General features: G+C 38.4%; 1 protein-coding gene across 8 annotated transcripts in view; it reads left to right on the plus strand.

The window, feature by feature from the left end:
- ITGB6 (integrin subunit beta 6) overlaps positions 1–16,226 on the plus strand; it is an 86,199-nt gene that overhangs the window by 46,953 nt on the left and 23,020 nt on the right. For all 8 annotated transcript variants that reach the window (XR_004441748.1, XM_033231330.1, XM_033231334.1 and 5 more), the window contains 3 exons: positions 5,650–5,739; positions 9,550–9,684; positions 9,899–10,316. Coding sequence is in view for 7 of the 8 variants with exons in the window: in XM_033231330.1 (XP_033087221.1) it covers positions 5,650–5,739; positions 9,550–9,684; positions 9,899–10,316 (643 nt within the window). In the remaining variant the exon portion in view is untranslated. The remainder of the gene's footprint in view (positions 1–5,649; positions 5,740–9,549; positions 9,685–9,898; positions 10,317–16,226) is intronic.

Genomic DNA, 16,226 nt, shown 5'->3' on the forward strand with positions numbered 1-16,226 from the left:
TAGTAAGTCTTGAAGTCAGATAGTGTCAGTCCTCCAACTTTGTTCATCTTCAGTGTTGAGTTGGCTATTCTGGATCTTTTGCCTCTCCATATAAACTTTAGAATCAGTTTGTTAATACCCACAAAATAATTTGATGGCATTTTGATTGGCATTGCATTGAATCTATACTGTGTATCCATAAATGAAATTATTAATTTTAAGTCTTATTTATGAATCTTTTCCTTTACGGGTAGTGCTTTTTCTATCCTACTTAAGATATTCTTGTTAACCATAAGGCCATGAAGATAACTCCCCTGACTTCTACAGTGATAAAAGTCAAAATAGTGGTTGTGCTTTTGTGGGGAAGAGTAATGACTGGAAGGCAATACAAGGGAAGATACCAGGGGGCTGGTTATATTCTATTTCTTTCTTTCTTTCTTTCTTTCTTTCTTTCTTTCTTTCTTTCTCTTTCTTTCTTTCTTTTTCTTCTTTCCTTCCTTCCTTCCTCCCTCCTTTCCTTTCCTTTCTTTCTTTTTTTTTCTGAGGCAAGATCTCACTCTGTCACCCAGGCTGGAATGCAGTGGCTGCAGCCTCAACCTCCCAAACTCAAGCAATCTTCCCACCTCAGCCTTCCAGTAGCTGGGACTGCAGGTGCACACCAACATGCCAGGCTAATTTTTGTATTTTTTGTAGAGATGGGGTCTCACTATGTTACCTGGCTGGTCTCGAACTCCTGGGCTTGAGTGATATACCCACCTCAGCCTCCCAAAGTGTTGGGATTACAGGCATGAGCCACTGAGCCCAGCTTATATTCTATTTATTGATTTTTCTGGGTGATGGTATTTGCTTGTTTACTCTTTAAATATTTCTTGAACTATATACTTATTACTGGCACAATCTGTATGTTATGCTGCCATTAAAGTTTATAAGAAAGAAAAAGAGAGAGAGAAACAGGGGGAGAGAGAGAGACAGAGAGAGAGAGAATGCACCGCAAGGAGCTCCTAACTAAAGAGATAAAAAGTAATGAAAAAAATACTTAGAAAGATTAGAAGAGAAATTTGTGAGCAGACTATGTAACATCATATATTCTCAGTCTATGCAAGCCAATCTTTTGGTAAATGTATTTCAGTAGAATACATATAGTGAGTCTATTTACAGATTAGAAACACTGATGTTGGTTAATAATATAATATTGAAAACAAACAGTGCTGTGAGCATAAAATAAAGTAACATTAGTGACATATTAGTGAGGTTTCATAAAGAGAGTTAAGCAAGCAGAGTCTAAAGGGAAGTACCGGCTGCTCTGAGCACTTGGTTTTACAAATTCTTTATTAAAATGTGATAGATTTGATCATTAAACATCATATATGTGCATCAAAATATCACACTGTACCCCATAAATGTGAACAGTTTATTATGCATCCATTAAAATAATAATAAAAGCAAGAAAAACATTGCTGCTAGCTGATACGTGACCACTGGACTTGTGACTTCTCACCCTCAAATGAGAGGCATGCGTCACATGATCTCTATCAAATGAGGGCTACTGAGCTCTGAGGTGGGAGGGGTCTCTGAGACTATAGTAGAAATGTCATAAGATTAGGCTATAAGGACCCACTAGAGTCACTGTCCAAAGCAGAAACCAAATCAAGGTACCCAGCAAGGATACAGTTAATATGAAACACTGACCCAGCAGACATCCAGGTTCTGAAGAGCTAACCACACAGTAGGTGTAGTTGGAGCAGGAACAGGGGTAACATCAGGAGCTTCCTTTTCTGCAGGACAGAAAGCCAGAATATCACCAAAGCCAGAGAGGCTCTGTAAGGTCCTCAACACGAGTCTTGTTGAAGAGAAGGCCAACCAACAGCCTGTCCACAGTTAACCAGGCAGCAGGTGTGTGACCGCATGTTTCTCTGCCCTGAGCCAAGCAGGAGTGCACACCTGACAGCTGGTTCTGGCAGCCAGACACTGAGAGGCACCAAACTGGGAGTCCCTCTCTGAGAGGAGCCCAGGATGTGCAGGTGGGAATGCAGGTGATTTCCTCTGTATCACACCTGCCTGCTAAATAGCTCTCCGTCGGTTTCTTATCCTTTCTCTTCCACAAAGAGGAGATTTCCAGGGAACAAATGCAGACTGTTAGATACATACATAATCTTTTTGGAGATGGGGCCGAGTGAAGAGATAAATAGGGCTTGAAGAAGGAAGTTAAGAAAACTAAGGTAATCAGAAAGAATGAGTGAGAAAAGCAACCTCAGGAACTTCTGGGTGGTATCGTAGGGAGGACGAGGAAAATCCATAATTAGGATAATCTGCAGATAGATAACAGAGAATTCAGGCCCAAGCGTCAGAGCTTGCATTTCTAATCAGCTCATGCAACATCATGTTTGCAGTGTTCACCATTTCTAATATCCAAGCATCATCTTTTAGAGTCACAAATACTATAATTCATCACATCCAGGCATGCAAAATCATCCTTTTTCTAACATTAAACATGTTTAATTACAACAATTTATAATAGTGCGTTAGACTTTAATGAAAGGAAAGCATTTGACACATGATATTTACAGTAATCATAATACTACAATATTTAAAGTATAAATTTTGACAGTGTTAGAGCAGGAAGCCAAATTGTCCATATTTTTAGTTAATTATTTGAAATGCTTTTGAGGGGACTCAGCATCCAGAAATTAATAGTTTTCCTCTGCGCAACTGCCAGTGTCACCACTGGTTACTGCTACTGGCTGCCAACCGTTTTATATTGTCACTCTCGTGGCAGTCAGCGATTAATGCTAACCCCTTGTCCTAATAGCCAAATGCCAAATGTCATACCACATGCAGGATTATAGTTATGCTTTAGGAAGTGGATGGGTTTGGCTTTGTTAGCCAAGAATTAACCACAAATTTGGAGGCCACTTGAACCAGTGCTTGCAGAATGTATCTGTGACACCTCAGTGTTGGGGTTCTCAGGATGTTTTTCAAGGATAGCAGTTTTGTAGAAAGCTAAGAGCCTTGAAATCCTTTTCCTAAGGGACCTAAACCTTTCTTTGTCAAGCTTGAAAGGTTCCCTCTGCCATCTCTTCTGGGATCAGTCAAATTTACACACATTCCAGCTTCACTTAAGTGGTATTCAAGTTCCTGTGTAGGTATTCACCATTAACCACATGTCACGTGCTTCACAGCCCTTTGTGACATGTGTTTATTTGAAAAGGTAAGTCTGTAAACCAGTGCCCTCCTTGTACTTTACAAGTTTTCCCTGACTCAGGGAAACAAAAGAGGGTCCTCCATCATCAGGCAGCAATGTGGGACACAGAGTAAGGTAAGGAATGTTACCTGGATTACTGCCCACAGCCCCCTCAATAATAAAACAGTGTCAAGGCAGAGCAGCATCTCACACTGTTAAGAGTTCAGATTTTGCCAGGCTCAGTGGCTCACACCTGTAATCCTGACACTTTGGAAGGCGGAGGTGACAGCATTGCTTGAGCCTAGGAGTTCGAGGCTACAGTCAGCTATTATCAGGCCACTCACTGCACTCCAGCCTGGGCAACAGAGTGAGACCCTGTCTCTAAAAATAAAAATTAACAACAGCAAAAAAAGAATTTAGATTTCTACTGACTTCACACTTCAACACAATCATGACCACTGAAATAAGAGGAACATTACAAACCCTCAAATCAAAACCAAAGCCCATTTTTCCACATAAGTGTAGAAAGTGTGGACTCACCCAAGGACCCACTTATAGCAAGTGCCCGGGACACCTTGTATGTTTTCTGTGTTCTAATGTTGCCCTGGCTTCATTTGTTCCTCTGCTTGGTTCCTTTTGTCCTAATTTATTTTCTTGGTATCACTATTATAATTAATGATAATTATCCATTCTAATTTAGGTTTTTTGCATTTTCTAAAACACTTAAATCTTCTTTAAATAAGATAGAATATCATTATGTTTGAACTATATGAGATACCCTAAATCCTTCAGTCAAAGCTTACTTACTTTTTTCTACATACAATTTTAATAAATTCAGTCATCCAATTTCATAGCACACAGCAACTCGGAAGACCACAGCTGACAGAAAGAGTGGTTGTTGACATAGTACAGTATAGCAAACCTACTTAGTAGATGTTGAATGCAACAGTAAATAGATAAATGAGTAAATTAGTAGGTGAGTAAGACCTTAGAGCTCACCAAGGAGAAGGTAGAAATCATTTAAAAACACATATAAGAAGCAACAACGTAACAGTCAGGGTCCACTTGATATGGGTGTGACCTCTCTGGAGGTTTCAAAAGCCTTTGATGATTATAGAACCACAGTTTATTTATTATGATTTTTTTTGAGACAGGGTCTCACTTGGTCACCCAGGTTGGAGTGCAGTGGTACCATATCAACTCACTGCAGCCTCAACCTCCTGGGCTTAAGTGATCCTCCTGCCTCAGCCTCCAAGTAGCTGGGACCACAGGAGTGCCACCACACCCTTCCTGAACTGACCTCACACATGGGAACTGTTCTCTTCCTTCAGCCTTTTATCCGATTCTGAGTTATTTTGAGAGGCAACTGCCAAATTCTGCATTTGTGCCTTTTTGTTGTATTTTTAGTAGAGGTGGGGTTTCACCATGTTGGCCAGGCTGGCCTCGAACTCCTGAGCCCAAGTGATCTGCCTGCCTTGACCTCCCAAAGTGCTGGGATTACAGATGTGAGGCAGCATGCCTGGCAAAACTATAGTTAATATTGAGAAGTAATAACTCCATTCCTTCAAGAAAAAAGCCAAAGTATTTTGAGGAATCTTTGTTTAAGAAGGCAGGTATGTGTATCACACACCTTAGAAAACTTTTCATTTGAAAACAACAAAATTTAAAACATAAAACTCCAGGGTGGGGGAAATTTCCAGCTGTCTGGAAAATTCCCTTCTTTGCCGTGCCTCATTCCATGCCGATGCCCATGCCCAATGCCTGGAGTGATGATGAACTCATATTGCTAGTTCTCAGGTGGGAATGACGCCTCAGGAAAAAACACTGCGGGTAAAGAATGCTTTCTGCACTAGTTTCTGACTCACTCCATGGTGATGTGGTGGGAGCAATTCCAACCAACCCCAGCACGGTGCTAGCACCCTGAAAGAGAGCGCATTACCAGAGGAAGGGAGAGCTCAGTGGAAGCATCCAATAATTCACTCTCTTTCTCCACCAAGCGGTTACTCCTTAAGACCTCTTAACTGAATGACTTACAGAGCAACCTGATTCCCCTCATTGCCTGTGTGCACCAAACCTTGGTTTCTGCAACTTCACAAAAAGAGAAGTTCCTGGTCGTGTGCTGAGAACGTTTTGGACAAAGGATGCTTCACAAATGGAAGACGTTATATAAATGTTACTATTATTTGAGACTTGACTCCTCTGGAGACAAAAATCACAGCCCTAGACCATGGCAATCACAGCCCTTGACCATGGCAACCACAGACCCTAGATTTCCCCAGTGCTAACTCCCTCCAGTCCATTTTCCACTTGAGCACAGGAAGCAGCACAAAGTAAAGGCTACAGTTTCAGGAGAAAAGCAGATTTGTTATCATGAACCTGTTTTCCCCAGCCAATTATATAGAGGCAATCATAGCCAGCAGGCTCAAACCCACACTTTTCTCCATTACTGTGAGGAAACAAAGATTGACTTACTCTTTTTCTGTTTACAGAATTACGCAAAACTTATTCCTGGAGCTACAGTAGGGTTACTTCAGAAGGACTCCGGAAACATTCTCCAGCTGATCATCTCAGCTTATGAAGTAGGATATTTTACAGCTGGCATCTTTTTTGCATTTCTTTGGTATTCAAAAACTAAGATGTGATTTAGGCAGTTAAATGTTAGTTACTTGTTGGTAGAGAGAGTGCTTATCCAAAAAACGTCTCTGCATGAATGCAATCAAAATATAAATTTTGTTCATTTTGCTTGCTGATCTTCCTCCTGGAAGGTGGAACTGAAGATAGAAAAATCATAAAACTGATCATAAAGTTGAGGTTGTTTTTATAATAATAAGCAACAGCAACATTGTTGCCAGCAAAATTTTAAAGCCTCCATGAGTCACACAATTAAGCTCTCCTCTATCTGAAAAAAATGAAGTTTAAATTGCCAGTGAGTGACAGAGTTATGTAGAGAGCTAACTCCACAAGCTTGACGATACTAGGTCATAACTCAAGCAAAAATACAAGTGCTGGCTGTGCACCAAAACACCGGTACACAAGGAATGCCACTTTTTAGTTTCTATACTTTTGGGAACTAGGGACATTTTCCACTGGTTTATGAGTAAGTGTGTAAATTTTTGCTTTGACTTCAGGAATTAGTACCTGAGGAAAGAATTCCTCCCTTAAAATTAGAACATATACCTATGGTGCTGTTACGTTCTCATTCTTTGTCTCCATTTCATAATTCCGTTAGTCAACAATGGATGGCTGGTTGTCAATTATTTTTAATTTTAGTTCCTAAATATCATCTCCCCCTTTTTTTGCCTTTATTGACAAAGAAATGCACATGCAGAGAAAGAAAGAAGAAGCCTTAAATTAGGATGGGAATGAAAAAAAGGAAAAATTTTAGTAAGGAGTAAAGCTCTAGTATTTACTCTAAACAGCAACTATGTAAGAACAAGTGAATAACAATTCTCCTGATTTTTGATGTTTTAAAATTACAAAAAAAAAAATGGCCCATATGTAATATACGCCAACATTTAGCATGTACTGAACCAGCATTCCTTAAATAAAATGACATATCAGAATCAACATGGAAAGTTTTTTAAAATAGACCTATCCAGATTCCTCTCACAGACATCTTTGAAGGACTTTAGGGGAAATGAGAGCTACATATTTCGGAAAGAAAAAAAAAGTTCCCAATAATTTTGACATTGGTCCACCAATTTTGAAACTACCCTGAAGGAAGAAAAGCAAGATATTCCTTCTCAAGTATTTCATTTCTTCAGAAAATAAAATACAGATGTGTCCATTAAAATTATAGGATGATGGTTTGGTTTGGTTTGGTTTGTTTTACTGATAGCCTCAGAAATTTCAGTTTTCTTAGGTCACATCAAATTAATCACCACATTAGCTCATGCTTGAAATTCTTCCAGACAGGAATGCTCGTCCACAAAACGCTATAAAAACCTTCCTCCCTCTCATGCAGTTATTAAAGTTTTAATTTGTAGAATCAAATAAAATCACACAGCAATCCTTCACTGTATCAGAATGCACTCCATTTTTTCGAACCCAATACTCTCAACAGTGTTGGCCACTAACATCTTCAGAGAAACTAAGCAGATTAGAAAACACTGAATTGTCAAAAATATTTCCCCCTCCAGCGAGAGCAGCCCCCATGCCTCTGCTTGCTCTGACAGAGGTTACGGCTCACTTTATGATCTCAAATACTTACGTAACTTACAGGATAGTTGAAATCAAGGCATTAAACATTTGAAGTAAGTCTTCTGTCCTTGTTTTACTATCTCAGAAATACTTAGAAGTGTCTATTATTCTTAAATGAAACCATCTTGCACTGGAGTTATTATTGGAACTTTATGATTCACAAGGCAAAGTCTGTAATGGATCCTGGCACTAGTTCAAATTATTTTTCTACTGTTATTTTTAAATGTATACTAGAAAGAATTTAAAAATATGAGGACCCATAGGCTGAATTTCTTTCTAGTCTATAAAAAGAGAGAGAAGGAAAGAGAATACTTTGAAAGAAAACGTAAAACGCTTCTGACTGACCTCTAGCAGGGCAGAGGTAGACAATTTGTGTTTATAACTTTGTGGCTACAAACTTCAGCTCAGTATTTTACAGTGCCACATTGATATTTTAAAAAAAACTTAAATACCAATGTGTACTTATCTGATCATTATTCACTAATGTCCTTTCTTCCCTAATCGTATAATAAAGGCTACCAAAATATCAGCAATCCCAAGGATAAGTTCCTCTGCTGGTGTTTAAATCCCAGGAGGGATTTGACTTGGTTTCTTTTGTTTTTCCTAGTTCGTAAGAGACGCTCAAAAAAATGAATGAATGAAACGATGAAAAATACAAATAAGCATTTATGTCCTTCCTTTGGGAAATTCAGACTAAAATATTCGTAGTTAAATTTGCAATATGCTGTTAAATTATAGTAATGCTGAAATTTCCTTTTACTTAGATCAGATCATGTCATCCACTAGTCCTTATAATTGCTGTCACAGTCTTCTAGCTCATATCTCTTAATTTTTATTTAGCTCCCGACTTTATCTCCAACATTGCTTCTATTTTAATCTTATTATTTCGGTATAAGCAGATTTTGGAGGAAGGCAGGGTCATTTTACTATACATTTGGCAAAATTACACATAAGGTATCAAAGCATCTCATTTCTCCATAAATATATACACCTATTACATACCCACACAAATTTAAAATAAAACAATTTTTTTAAAATTACACTTAAGGGAAATTTGAAGCTGAATATGCTTTTTAAATGCCAACAAGAAAATGGATATGTGGACTTAAACCTTTTGGATTAACTGAAGTATAAATTTATTTATAGTATTTTAAAATTGGTTTTATTCTGTTTTTTGATTTTTCATAATTTGGTTTGCTTCACCTACAATACAGACTTTTGTTTTATAAGTGAACAAGGAATAAAGAAAGTAAGATAATAAACTTCTTGAGGGCAGAAAGCTTTCTTATAGTATTCCCCAGACCTAACTCTACACTAAATGTGCAATAGGTACTAAATACATTCCAATATTGATTTTAAGGCACACTTTTCCCCCACATTTTAACATCTCTAAAATTGAGCTCCATCTTACAACTGATGGTGAGTTACAATCACCATTGTGGTGCCAGGCAGCAGTCATGATGTAGTTTTCATGGACAATTGTGATTGTACTCACTTCGATTAGTTAAAGGCATTGTTGCTACTTAAGCATTAAGTTTAATTGCTGTTTTAAGATATCTTTAAAAGTGTGTATTATGATTCGATATTGAAATGAAAAGTTTATCATGTATGCAGAAATGTACCAAAACAGAGCATCAGGGTATAAATTTGATATCAATGAAGCAAATATTCATTGGTGGAGGAATGACTTCAATTCTGGATTCTTTGCAAAGCAACAAACAGCTGGTTTACGGGAGCTAAGAAATCATGATACACATAAAGGAAGATGTTGTTAAATTTTGTTACTGAGATATAAGCAAAAGAATTGCCTTTTATATGCCAATCTGCGCAACTCAGGGCAGGAGAATTTGCCAAATCCTTCAGAATGGATAAAATAATTTTCAAAGCAATGGTAGATGGATAGGACTGATTCATATGTTGTGCAGAACCATCTTGAGGTATTTTGTCATAGTTTAATGTCATAAGATAATGGTGTATCTTATAATTGTTGGCACCTTAGATTTGATAATATATAAAATGTATATATGATTGCTCACTTTCTTGCTCTTGATTGGTAATATACTGAATTCCTTTTGACACCCAATTTAGTTTTATTCATTTGTAGTTCAATGAACATGATTCACAGTTTCTTCTTCTGGCTATATTTTTGGGGTTGTGACTTCACTGAACTCTTTATATTGTAACTAAAGGAACTGCGGTCTGAGGTGGAACTGGAAGTATTAGGAGACACTGAAGGACTCAACTTGTCATTTACAGCCATCTGTAACAACGGTACATTCTTCCAACACCAAAAGAAATGCTCTCACATGAAAGTGGGAGACACAGTAAGTAGCTGGCCAATAGATCGTCTGAATAAATACCTGGATGGGTCAGAAGTTAGCTGAGCTCACTGAAGCTGGATTTTTTTTCAAGAATTTTAAAAGCAATTTTCAAAGATTTTCTAGTAAATGCTTTTGGCAAAGCTGATTTCCGTGAAGCCTTGTTTCACCTCATGCATTTTGGCGGATGGAGGGAGATAATTAGTATTTTCTTTTCCAGGCTTCCTTCAACGTGACTGTGAATATCCCAAACTGTGAGAGAAGAAGCAGGCACATTATCATAAAGCCTGTGGGGCTGGGGGACGCCCTGGAATTACTTGTCAGTCCAGAATGCAACTGTGACTGTCAGAAAGAAGTGGAAGTGAACAGCTCCAAATGTCACCAGGGGAACGGCTCCTTTCAGTGTGGAGTGTGTGCCTGCCACCCTGGCCACATGGGGCCTCGCTGTGAGTGTGGCGAGGACATGCTGAGCACAGATTCCTGCAAGGAGGCCCCAGATCATCCCTCCTGCAGTGGAAGGGGTGACTGCTACTGTGGGCAGTGTATCTGCCACTTGTCTCCCTATGGAAACATTTACGGGCCTTATTGCCAGTGTGACAATTTTTCCTGCGTGAGACACAAAGGGCTACTCTGCGGAGGTAGGCTATGTCGAAATTCATCTTACCCTGTGGCTACTCAAGTATCAGCAAGGGGGTTGGCATCCTCTGCACCTTCCACAGTTTCCTGGGCATAGTAGGTGCTCAATAAATATTTGCTGATCAGCCTTAGACCACGGGTAACTGAATCTTCTCTTGTAGGTTTTCTGGGTCTAACATTCACTTGGGGTGAGATTTCTGCCAACTGAGCTTATGTCTATTTTGTTTCCCTAAGCATAGGTGAAAGATTAAAGTGCCTTCTCTCTGGCTGTCACCCGGACTCTACACAAGTGCCTGTAATAGGAACTCCATTGCCTTCCAGGCTTTTTTGGACCAAGCTGCTGTGTCTGATTGACCTTTTAAATGTATATGACTTTGGAAAAGTGAAGCTAGATAAACTGCCAAGTGAGCATGCTACCAAGGATAAAGAGCACAAAAATATATTAAATGGGCTTTCAGGGCCTTCACTCATTCCACAAATATTTATTAAACACCTACTATGTGACACATACTAGGTTAGGCACTGGGCATAAGAAAGATGAGTAAGTGCATATGTGAAAAGGCTGCAGGAAGGACAAGGATGGAAAATTACTTGGAATATCTTGAGAAATTTGAGAAAAATTTAAAACAGAAATATGCATGTTTTAATATCCTATGTAGATGTAAAATCACTATAGTTTAAGGATATATTGCATATGACTGCTGTAAAATCATTCTTTTATATATATATACACATATATATGTGTAATCTATTCAGAAAAGAATTACAAATATGTTAATATACTCTTTTTTTTTTTTTTTTTGAGACGGAATCTGCTCTGTCGCCCAGGCTGGAGTGCAGTGGCTGGATCTCAGCTCATTGCAAGCTCCGCCTCCCGGGTTTACACCATTCTCCTGCCTCAGCCTCCCGAGTAGCTGGGACTACAGGTGCCCGCCACCTCACCCGGCTAGTTTTTTGTACTTTTAGTAGAGACGGGGTTTCACTGTGTTAGCCAGGATGGTCTCGATCTCCTGACCTCGTGATCCGCCCGTCTCGGCCTCCCAAAGTGCTGGGATTCCAGGTTTGAGCCACCGCACCCAGCCTAATATACTCTTAAACAATATAAATTTGTCTTATAGATTGAAATATTAACTGAATGCTGAATTTAAGCTTCAGTGTCTCTGTTCTTCACACTATGTAAGCAGACAGCTATTCAAATCAGAAAGCCATTATCTTTACAGAAAACTAAGCAAGTTATGTTTTTAAAAGACAGTGTTAGGAACATATAAAAAAGACTGATTTGGGGGGGAAAAGACCTGAAAGAAAGAAGCATCAAAGAATTCCAAGCTTTCTGAAAACCATTTGATACCCTTAGAAGTGTACCTACCTTTCATTTCTTTGCTGCTGCTGTTGCAACCAATAAGTTCTTCTGAGAATATATGCCTTTTTCCCTCCAGAGAGTGAAAAATGTATGGTCTGTTCTGATCGAGATACATTTCTCTCCCTTTTCATCCAAAGGTTGATTTCCTGGTTTAATAGGTATGTTTCCAAACCCACATCAGTCCTCTTTTCACATGATGCAGATGGGGCACAATCTGAAGGTGACAAGAAGCCAGCCAAAGGCCGTCACCACATCACAGAGAGGATATATTGGGCAGAATCCCATATTGCATGTCTAATAGAAATCTTGTAATAAAATACATGTTCAAAACACTTGAAATTACCTTGCAAAAAGCTCTAAGTGTAATCTAACAAAATATAATAGAGATACTAACACGACCTATATTTCACCCTTTAAATCTTGGATCAAAGAGATCTAAGGCAGTATAAAATTCTGAACTGTGTTTAGCACAGAGCTTTCCTTGATGGTCTTTCACTTTATTTTGTACCATGCATGAGGAACAGAAATAAACTAAAAAAGAGTTGACTTGATCTGTGGATTGTAGCTAGGAAGGTCTGACAACAGTGCCTCTCTTTGAGTCAGATACAGTGATTGCTACAGACATTCTATTTAGAAAATACGATTTATTTAGCTAGATTCAGAAAACTTCACCAATGCCAATTTCCTTCAGACATTCCTGTTTCTCTATTTTTAGTAACATCACAAAGGATGTTGCTCTATAATTAGTAACTTTTCTTTCAAAAGGTATAATGAAAGTAAATGCAATTATAACAAATGGTTAACAAATGGTTATGGAGTACCTACTATGTGGCTGGCATTGTGCTTAGTGCAGGGACAAAAATTGTGCCTGGCATTGGAATAGACACTCTACTGCTGCTGTAGTTTTATTTGCAACTGAGGATCAAACATGCTACAGCTCACAACTTGTGTGGATCTCCAGTTTATAACTAATATACTCAGCAATGTGCCACTTTTCTGAAGAGCTATTATCGAAATGTTCTTTTTCATACAGCTTCTTTCATCCATCTGTAAGCACTCAAAGATACAGAGCTCCATTGATTTTTTTCCTTGCCCAAATTCCATTAGTCTCCTATATTTTGATTCTTAGAGATGGAAACTAACAGGCAAATGGCATTAGAGAAACACTTGCTGCCATTATGCACTTACAGTTACTGTCAATGGCATTCCAGAAAGATCCATCCCTCTGAAATACCATGGTAATTTTTTCTTGATCTTTGGTTATCATTTTGTTCCTCCATGAAACCAATATGAAAGTTTTGTTGTTGTTGTTGTTGTTGCTGCTGTTGTTTTTGTTGTATGAACCAGTACTCTAGATAATTGGTTGTTTGAGGATATCAATTAGCAACTTTGGAAACCAGGTCAGTGGCTCTGGAAGGCCAGCAGAGAGGAGGGCTTCTAAATTCTGAAAGGAGCTCCATGTTTTTGCCATGATGGTCCTTTTCTACTGCTCCAGGAAGGATTTTCTAAATTTTTGCCAAGTACTTCCTACATGCAATGATGTACTTGAGCATTCTCAAAGCATTTGGAAATGCATCTTTTATTTAATATTTGTAAATCACATTAATTTTCCAGAATCAACTGTAATATGGAATTTCTTCCTGTTATAAAAGTAAGTTTCCCCTTTTGTTGAGGAAGAAACAAAAAGATACTGTAGTTTAGAAGATCATTTACAGGTAAAAATGAAATTAATGCCTTTGGCCCAAATCATTTAATTATTCTTTGCTTTGAATTAATTATGTCAACTACAAATTGCATAGGTTATGAAATGCAGTTGAAATATATCTTAATATCATGAATCCAGGTAAATTTCAACTCATCTTTCATTAGACAACGCACACAAGCACACACTTTAAGATGGTGTGAAAGTGATATAAATTTAGTATGTTGCTCGACTTACAATGATGTTATGTCTGGATAAACCCATTATTTTACATTTTACAATGAGTTTATACAGACATAATCCTATCATAAGTCCAGAAGCATCTATACATACATGTGTGTATGTTTATATAGAGAGAGTATATAGAGAATATATAAAGAGAATATATATGTATATATACATTAGTCATCCACCACGTAATGACGATTTTGTCAACAACACAGCACATATACAATCGTTGTCCCATAATTTTATAATACTGTATTTTTACTGTACCTTTTCTATGTCTAGATACACAAATGCTCACCATGGTATTGCATTTGCCCCCAGTATCCAGTACAGTAACATATTGTATAGGTTTATAGCCTAGGAGCAATAGGCTATACCATATAACCTAGGTGTGCAGTAGGTTTACCATCTAAGTTTGTGTAAGTATACTCTATGATGTTTACACAATGATGAAATCACCTAATGATGCATTTCTCATTACATATTCCCATTGTTAAAAGACACATGACTGTGTGTGTGTGTATGCACACATATACATATATACACACAGGTATATATACATATATGCACACACATACCTAGAGAAATCAGAATCCAACTTCAAAATCTTTGTGGCTGTCATCTTTGTTTGGTGATCTTTGACCAAAGAATTAAGCCCAGGACTCTCCTGCTCCAAGTTCCTTAGAGCCCAGTCATCAAGATAGAAAAGTAAGCCACTTGCTAGACCAAAGTTTACAAGAGAAAGTCCACAATTCTTCCTCCTGCAGTGAACTTGGCAGTGTCTCCTACAAGTAGAATCCTGTTTCACTTGTGATTTTTTTTCTACATCCACTTTGTTTTCAGTAAAAGTATAGGAATTCTAATACTGATAGATAATTTTGTTTACAAATTCTTCCTACTGGATAGTTTTCAGAAATAATGCCAGTAACTAACACTTGTACAGTGCTTATTTATGGCTCAGGTGCCATTCTAAACATTGTTATATACTCTCTTAGGTAATCCTAAATTTTGCTGGAAGAGCAAAACTTATGAGGCAAAATGCCTAATGCACATTTCTTTCTTTCTTTCTTTCTTTTTTTTTTTCAAGAAAAGTATCAGTTACGAGAGTTTGCAAATAAATGTTATTTGTTTGGAACATCCAACACCTGTGTTAGTGTCTTATGCATGGTAGGCACCCAGAATAATATTATGGAAATAACACACAAGTCCATTATTTTAAACACTTTTAAAATCATTTTTGAAGTATTTCATACATCATTAAGTGGCCATATCCAAAAGGGCTCTTTAGGATTAGATGGGTTACTTGTCTACAGCGAAAGTGTCCAGGTACCTCCCTCTTTAACAGTCTCTGCCCCATGCCTCTGCAATATCACTTCTGTTCCCCTCCTACCTCTTGGTCTCTTCTGTAGGGATCTTTTTTTCTGATCACATTTTAAGTCCTGAAGCTCTCCAGAGTTTTCCTCACTCTGCCTACTTGCCCTAGATGACCTGATCCACGAAAACTTCAACTACCACCTTTCCCTAATGGATCCCAAACCCCAAACTTCAGGCCCATATATATATTCAGCCTCCTGCTGGGATGTCCCACAGGCCCCTTGAGCTCCTCAGGGCCAAAAGTGAACTCATCATCTTCTCCACCCAAAGCTGCTTCTCCTCCTCTGCTTCAATAATTAGGTTCTACTCTGTGCCAGGTATTGGTGATACGGCAGTGACCATGAGCTAGATTCCACTCCAGTTCAGTGAAAAGCCACACCGTCCATCTAGCTGCTCAGTCTAGTCACCTGGGGAGAATTCCATCCCTCTGTCTCTTCCCTCAACCCTCCACCTGGCACCAATCGCACCCACACCCTGAGCATTCCATGCCCGAATATATATTCTTTCCTCGCTGCTCCCATGGGCACTGCCTTGGTTCATGGTCTCATATCTTCCTGCCTCTACTCCTGATTTTTCTATCTGTAGCTTGACCTGTCTACTGATGCTAAAGACAAAACTTTCAGGATAGAAGCTCTTCCTTTAGCCAATAAGGCTTTTCATGGTCTGACTTCTGACTTTTTGTTGTCCTTTCCATTTCCCCACCTGCCACACTCCATATGCACCTTTGGCTCTATCCATAGGAAAGTTCTGTGGGTGTTAAGCAGGTCGAATGATCCCACATGCATTCCTGAAATGCATAGAACCTTTTTTTTTGTATTGTCTACCTGTATCTTTCAAATTCACCTCAAGCATCACTTCCTTTGGAACCCTCAAATCTCCAGTCTAATTTGGAAACTATTCCCCTATGTATATTTATTAGTAGTAGTATTCATTAGCCTGCCTCCTACACTATATTATAAGTTCGATGACCTTGTCTTATTTAATTTTACAATCCTCATACCTAATACAATCTTTGGCACATAGTATACGCTCAATTAAAGTGTGTTGAGTAGTGAATTTTTTGAGCACTCAGTGTATGCCTATGGGATTTCTAACTGGTGAATGCAAAATTAGGAGATATATACATTATCTCATCCAGTCACAAGCATTGAAAGTAGACTTTATTCCGTCTGTTTTATAGATGAAGCACTCATGATCACACAACTTGAGTGATATAGAGGGGTGGGCTTTAATCCAGGTCTGTCTTGC

The sequence above is a fragment of the Trachypithecus francoisi genome, unplaced genomic scaffold, assembly GCF_009764315.1.
Source record: "Trachypithecus francoisi isolate TF-2019V2 unplaced genomic scaffold, Tfra_2.0 Lachesis_group13, whole genome shotgun sequence".
Taxonomy (NCBI): domain Eukaryota; kingdom Metazoa; phylum Chordata; class Mammalia; order Primates; family Cercopithecidae; genus Trachypithecus; species Trachypithecus francoisi.